The sequence below is a fragment of the Sciurus carolinensis genome, chromosome 7 (assembly GCF_902686445.1).
Source record: "Sciurus carolinensis chromosome 7, mSciCar1.2, whole genome shotgun sequence".
In the NCBI taxonomy this organism is placed as follows: Eukaryota; Metazoa; Chordata; class Mammalia; order Rodentia; family Sciuridae; genus Sciurus; species Sciurus carolinensis.
Window position 1 is genome coordinate 130,211,382 of NC_062219.1, and position 7,504 is coordinate 130,218,885.

The window sequence follows — 7,504 nt, forward strand, 5'->3', positions numbered from 1 at the left end:
GGCACCTTACAGCAGAGATTTCTGAATCGCTACATGTTTCTCTGACTTCAGGGTCAGCTCTAGGCTGCAGGACACCAGAATTTTTATTGAAATTAAATCCAGAATATCAAAGCTACTTTGCCTTAATTCTTTTAAAGCACAGTATAACAGAAATTAGAGTTCTTTCAAAATTACTGAAAGGATCAGTGAAACAGGTATTTTCTCCATATCTTTCCTTCTCACTGAGCAAACCAACAAGTAGCAAAGTGTTTGTCTCTGTGAATCTGCAAAAATGGGCTCACAATTGCATAACCAATGGTGAGAAATTCATGAAGACCATTTGCAATGGAATCTGTTCCTAATGAGAAAGTTAAATATAAAGAGGTAAAACAATTTGCCCAATAGAAGAAGAGAAAACAGAGCATCAGAAGGAGAACACTTTGAGCAGCCTTCATCTCAGGGGGAGTTCTGTAGAGGAGCTTGGTGGTCTGAAGGTAGAGGACATGCTGGTGGTGCTTGTGGAGGAGGAAGACCATGTAGCCACTGGCCCAGGCCATGACACTCTGGAGCACAGCATCTCGAAGGACCATGAGAGCAATAAAAATCCATCTGATTATCTTGTTTTCTGATTCAAAATAACAGTAGTCATTGTTTTTACTGGTATTTGCTATGTTCAGACTGCTGACATGTTTGATGTAAAATGGTAAGTTCATGCTTATCAAGGAATTGAGAATCCAGAAGAAGAACAACAAGGGAAGGATGTGCCATGCAGACCTGGGCTGCATCCACCTCCATCTGGAGGTTCTGGGACTGATGGTGATGGCCTGGACCACTGTGAGGAGACTGGTGGTGCTGATGGACAGGCCACGGGCCACCCTACTGAGGTAAATCAAAATCTTACAGCCTGCCGTATCCATGAGGTTTATTAACACAAATATGGATATTTTCCTTGTATTTCCTTTTGTCACAAGTGTTATTGTATTTGTAAAAGCCAAATGGATGAGAATAAGCTGCACAGATTTCATAGTGCTTCTAAACAAGCACATATAGTTCACAAGGACAAAGATGTTACCCACAATGCCAAGTCCTGTTGCAAACATGAAGATTGTTTCCTTGGTAAGATTCAAAACCATTGCTTACTTCATAGGCAGAAAATCTTGGATGCAGCAGCAACTTTCTGAAGGAAGCAAGAGTGATGATGATATGTATCTGCAAAAGTGTTTTGTATCAACAATTTTATAGAGTGTATGAATAGTCAGGGTTTATGTAATGGTGCTGATATTTGTCTCAAGACATATTACTGTTCTTGTGGCACTCTTTGTAAATCATTCTATGTAGTTTCAGATGACATCTTGAAGACTAAAATTCAAAAATCTAAACTTTCAACCCAGAATGTTTTCAAAACTGTATACCAATAAACCAATCTAGTCATTAAATTCATAATATCCTTCCTGTGTTCAACCTGTGTGCAAATGCACAAAACCCCAATTCCCCAAGCAATAATTTCTCTCTCTTTTATTTCATTTTAACGTATTCTCAGTTATTTAATCCCAAGAGCCAGGAGCTGATGTTTGGTCTGACTACCTTCCCCAAACCTTATACACAGATACTTTTAGAATGATGTTGCTTCAGTGTCTTTAGCATCTTGTAATTTCAGCTAGTTACAAAATCCATACCATCTTTCATTTTGTTTTATATTCCTTTCTAACTCTCATTTTTGTTCATCCAAGAAACTCCCATTAGATTCCTCAGAAAGCTTGGAATGGAACCAGCATTTGACCCAGCTATCCCACTCCTTGGCCTATACCCAAAGGACTTACAATCAGCATACTGCAGAGATACAGCCACATCAATATTTATAGCTGCTCAATTCACAATAGCCAGATTGTGGAACCAAACTAGATGTCCTTCAGTTGATGAATGGATAAAGAAACTGTGGTATATATATACAATGCAATATTACTCTGCCATAAAGAATGATAAAATTATGGCATTTGCATGCAAATGGATGAAATTGGAGAATATCATGCTAAGTGATGTAAGCCAATCTCAAAAAACCAAAGGACAAATGATCTTGCTGATAAGTGGATGATGACACATAATGGGTGGTGGGAGGGGTTAGTGTTAGGGTTAGGGTTACGTTTAGGTTTAGGGTTAAGGAGGGTGGTAACAATGGAGGAAGGAAGGACTGTATAGAGGGAAAAGAGTGGTGGGAGGCGTGGGAGGGGTGGGGGGAAGGGAAAAATAACAGAGTGAATCAAACTATGTATGTAAATTAATGTAAATTTATGATTACACAAATGGTATGCCTTTACCCTATGCACAAACTGAGAAACAATATGTATTCTATTTGTTTACAATAAAAAAAAGGTGGAGGGGACGTGGAGATGTAGCTCAGTGGTAAAGCACTTCTGGGTTCAAGTCCCAGGACCAAAAGAAAAGGGGTTTCAGTTATCATAAAAAAAAAAAAAAACTCTCATTCTAATTTTACATTTGCAAGTTTTATATCTTTGATGACAATACTTTTATATTTCTAAACTTTTGAACACTAAAATGATTTATGATTTCTCTCCTTAGAAATAATCAGTTGTATTTTTCGATCTTCAATAGAAAATCAAACTGTATAACCTTGCAGATAGAATACTAGCACTTAGAGATGATCAGGCAAAGGCTTTGAAGAACCAGTCTTTTCTCAGAAAACCAGATAACCAGGGGATGCAGCAAAGGACCGTCCCTAGAAGAAACGAGGATTGCTCCTTTTTGAGGTTCTTTTTCAGTGTTTAGGTAGGCGTGTAATGTCCCATCTGGACCCACACCTAACAGGTTAGACAGTGAACTCATCCATCCTATGCCCAGTTCTTTCAAAAAACTCAAGAAAAATTTACTACTCCCCTGCTGCTCAGTACTGGGCTAAGTTAAAAGCGTGAAGCCTCGAACTACAGTAACAGACTGAAAAATCAGCAGGAATCCTCACAAGAGGAACTGATTTGAAACGACAGTTGTTGTTCATTGAACCTGCAACAAGAGGCATGTAGTGAAGCTGACTTGCACACACAGAGTTCACTATGGCAGCAGAAGGGACACTTCCAAACAGGCAATGCCATGCACTTCAGGTCACACCAATGTAATGCAGGAGCTAAAATGGTGTCTGGAGAAACTGGTGTCCAAACTTACGTGAAAACTGAGGAGCTGAAAGAGTCATAAAGCAGGGCAAATAGAGGCTGAGGAAGTCTGAGTTTTCCCGGATGCCCGACAGCACTTCTGTCTTTCTGTCTTCAGGACCCACCGCAGAGCTCTCGATGAATCCACACCCTGTACACAGGGATAAAGAAGTTCCTGCACATCTACAGGGACCTCAGCTGTAAACGGCACCTTCTTCTTCCTGGCCCAGGTACTACCTTGAGATACACGAGAAGAGGAAAGACCCTGAGGCTCAGACCTCTCAGCAACCCTCTTGCTCAGTCAGACAGAGGAAGATCTGTGCTGCTGAGGGACTGTCAGATGTGCCTGTGAGCAAACCAGAATCTCAGGTCAAATCAGACCCACTCACCTTGATGGCTGTGCTGCAGACAAGCTCTGCGCTGGTCCTTCTGACAAGGGGCAGCTTCCCAGGTCACATTTGTACCCTCTGGCTTTGTAGAGCTCTTGCCTCCCATGAGCCACCACCAGGACTCCAGTTGTCACATTGACACCTGTCAGGGAGAAGCAAAGCCCTGCAGAACCTCAGTCCCTGAAGGGCAACTTTCCCTCTCCCTCCACAATTACTGCATTTCTTGGTCTCAGAGGTGACCTCAGTCTTAATTAAGAGTTGATTGTTTTAGTAGAATGGTGTGCAGTGAGACAGTCAACAACTAGCCCATCATTTCTACTAGTGCTTCAGTATCTCTCACCTTCTCCAATGTTTCCAAAGTTCCATGCTGTGAACCAGATGGGACATGATTCTGAGGAATGGGATGAGTCACTTCCCTTCTTTCTCAGTCCTTCTTTACACTCAAAAAAAAAATAGATGACCAGCCCTTGGGACTCTGCTTTCTGAGAGTCCCAAGCATGGATGTGGACAGGACAGATCCCCTGCTCAAACTGTGTGCGTCAGCAGTTCAAGGTCTTTGTCACAGTTGTTGCTTTAGTATTTGTACATTAAGTAATAAATGTGACTGGACAACTAGATGGGCTCGCCCACCCTGATCAAACCCACCCTGCCTTATGAGTCCCTTGGGCTCTTGTGTGAGTCCTCCTGTCCAGTGTTCATTCTACCCTCAAGGGGCATGTTTTAGCCCCTGTTGCAGAGGGATGGAAATGAATGTGGGCACAGGACTGAGGTGAGAGGGGAGTGTGGGGGTCTTCCACATCCCACGTGGATGAGGGGGAGAGTTTCTTATAGAGCATGATGGTGCCAGGGATGAATTAAGAACTAATAATCTTATCTGATCAATAAACCCAGAACCAATAATCTTCAAATGGAAGAGTGTGTGATGGATTGCTTAATGCCAGATTAGCCTCCAAATATGAGGAGAAGCCCCACCTTCAACTTTATTTGCAGTCCAACAGGTAAAGGTGCTGGGACTGGGAGGGGCTGCTTCTGTGAGGATCAGGATGGGGTGGAGCTGGGGGAGCCATTTGCATAGAGAACTAACATGTCCCCTGATGCCAACCACTCACAAAGGGGCCACCGACTCCATGGTCATCTGGAGCAGTCTCTCATGGTTGCCAGCTCCTGGGAGTCAGGCCTCTGTGTCCCGTGGCTCAGCCAAGCCTGATTCTGCTAGACAAGGAAGGCTCCCCACAGGGGAGGGCAGCATTGTCCCTTCAGAACCAAGAGCAGCCTGGACTGGCCTGGGAGGCATGCTCCTGGTCCCTGGGCTTCCTCTGTCCTGTGTGAGTGTGTCCTCACTACCTAGAGGCACCCCAGGCACACGACAGAGGCCATAGTCCTGTGCCACAAATGGAAGAGCCACCTGAGTCACCTCCCTAGTTGTGAGAGAAAACCCAGGTGGGCAGGGGCTTCAGGCACTCAGGTTCTTGTGATGGGTTTAAGGCTAAACACAAAGTGAAATAAAACAATAATTAATTGTCCCTGGCTGTTATGGTTTGGATATGAGTGTCCCTCAAAAGCTCAGGTGTGAGACAATGCATGAAGGTTCAGAGGACAGATGATGGTGTTCTAAGAGTCTGAATCCAATGAGTGATTTAACCCTTGTTAGGGATGAACAGTGGTAACTGAGGTGGTGGGTGTGGCTGGAGGAGGTGGGAATCAGGGCGTGGCTTTGGGTATATCTTTTGTATCTGGAGAGTGGAGTCCTTCTGCTTCCTGATGATGTGAGCTGCTTCCCTCTGCCACACTCTTCTGCCATGAGGTTGTGCATCACCTCGAGCCCCGAGGAATGGAGACAACCTTCTATGCATTAAGACCTCTGAAACTGTGAGCCCTCAAATAAACTCTTCCTCCTCCATGGTTGTGCTGCTCAGGTCATTTGGTCACAGCAGGAAAAAGCTGACTCAAACGCTGGTGCAGTAAGTAGCATTTTTGTTGGTCACTTTTTAATTTTGTTTAGAAATGTAAAAATTGCATTTTTACACCCTTGAGAGGTACATGAATCCTTGTAAAAGCTGTGTCCTGCTCTCACCAGTTTTAAGACCCAGAACTGTGTTCCCTGGGGCCCCTTTAGATGTAGGATCATGAAGATCAGAGCCTGCCTGCTAGTTTGTGCAGCAGGAAAGGAGTTTAACTGGGAATTTGATCCAAGTTACAAATCATGTGCTGTTAAAAAGATGTGATGACCAAACCAAACAAATGCCAGTGATCTCCAGTAAGTGCAGAATGAGCACATTACAAAGGTTGCAGTCGAGTCTTCTACTTGAGGAAGGGCTGTCCTTTTACTTGGGAAAGTGTAGGTGGAGGATTGCACCTGCTCAGAGAGAAATCCAGGCATAAGTCAGAGAGACGGGGAGGGTCAGGGAAAGGTGACTCCTGTGTCCTGTTTTGCCTGCTGCCTCATGTCCTGGGTTGCTGAGAAGTGCCCCAGTGTGAGAGTCAACATCATCCTGTGTGCCAGGGGCTCTTTGTACTGCATTTTAGACAAGAGACCCCAAGGCACCAGGATAGCACAGATGGCCACAGAAGAACGGGGGGCCTGGATGCCAACAGGTCAGCATGATCCTCTGGGCTCTGTGACTGGACGTGGGAGGGTCTGCATCATCCCCTGGGCTCTGCTGTCCTCCTGTGTCTGGTCATGGGCAGGTACACATCATCCCCTGGGCTCGGCTGTCCTCCTGTGACTGGTCATGGGAGGGTCTGCATCATTCCCTGGGTTCTGCTGTCCTCCTGTGACTGGTCATGGCAGGTCCAAATCATCCCCTGGGTTCTGCTGTCCTCCTGTGACTGGACGTGGGAGGGTCTGCATCATCCCCTGGGCTCTGCTGTCCTCATGTGACTGGACGTAAATGGATCTGCTTCATCCCCTGGACTCTGCAGTCTTGGACTGGGGCTGGGGCAGGTCTGCCTCATCCCATGTCCTCTGCAGTCCTTCTGTAACTGGACCTGGATGGGTCAGCATCATCCCCTGGCTTTGGCCATTCTCCTGATTGGATGTGAACAGGTCTGAATTATTCCCTTAATTTTGTAGTTCTCCTGTGGCCTCTGTAGTCGTCCTGTGACTGGATGTTGGCAGGGCTGCATAATCCCCTGTTCTCTGCAGTCCACCTGTAAGTGGATGTGGGCAGGTCTGCATAATCCCCTGTTCTCTGCAGTCCACCTTTGAGTGGACATGGGCAGGTCTGCATAATCCCCTGTTCTCTACAGTCCACCTGTAAGTGGACGTGGGCAGGTCTGCATAATCCCCTGTTCTCTGCAGTCCTCCTGTGACTGGAGGTGAGCAGGTCTGCATGATCTGCTGGGCTCTGCTGTCCTCCTGTGACTGGACCTGGGCAGGTCTGCATCATTTCTTGGGCTTTATAGTCCTCCTTTGACAGGATGTAGGTGGGTCTGCATCATCTCCTAGTCTTGACCATCCTACTGTGACCGGACATGGAGAGATCTACATCATCCCATGGACTCTCTAGTCCTCCTGTGACTGGACATGGGCGGGTCTGCATCATAACCTGGGCATGGCCATCCTCCTGTGAATGGACGTCGGCAGTCTGCATCATTCCATGGCCTTTGTAGTCCTCCTGTGATGGGAAGGCAGCAGGTCTGTGTCATTCTCTGGGATCAGCCATCCTCCTGTGACTGGATGAGAGAGAGACCTTGTGTGACCAGACAGTGGGAGAGTCTGCATCATCCCCTGGGCTCAGCTGTCCTCCTGTGACTGGACGTGGAAGGGTCTGCATCACTCTGTGGGCTCTGCAGTCCTCATGTGACTGGACATGGACGGGTCTGCATCATCCCCTGGACTCTATAGTTCTCCTGTGACTAAATGTGGGCTGGTTGCACAATCCTTTGGGCTCGGCCATCTTCCTGTGCCTGGATGTGGTGGGTCTCATCCTCTGGGTTCTGCAGTCCTCCTGTGACTCGTCATGGGCAGTTCTG

The 7,504-nt window shown here is 46.2% G+C and overlaps 1 protein-coding gene across 1 annotated transcript; it reads right to left on the minus strand.

Annotated features, from left to right (window-relative positions):
* Positions 1-218: 218 nt before the first annotated feature.
* On the minus strand, positions 219-1,112 carry LOC124989425 (vomeronasal type-1 receptor 4-like). The gene has a single exon (XM_047559272.1). The coding sequence runs from the start codon at positions 1,110-1,112 to the stop codon at positions 219-221; it is 894 nt and encodes a 297-aa protein (XP_047415228.1).
* Between the last annotated feature and the right edge of the window lie 6,392 nt (positions 1,113-7,504).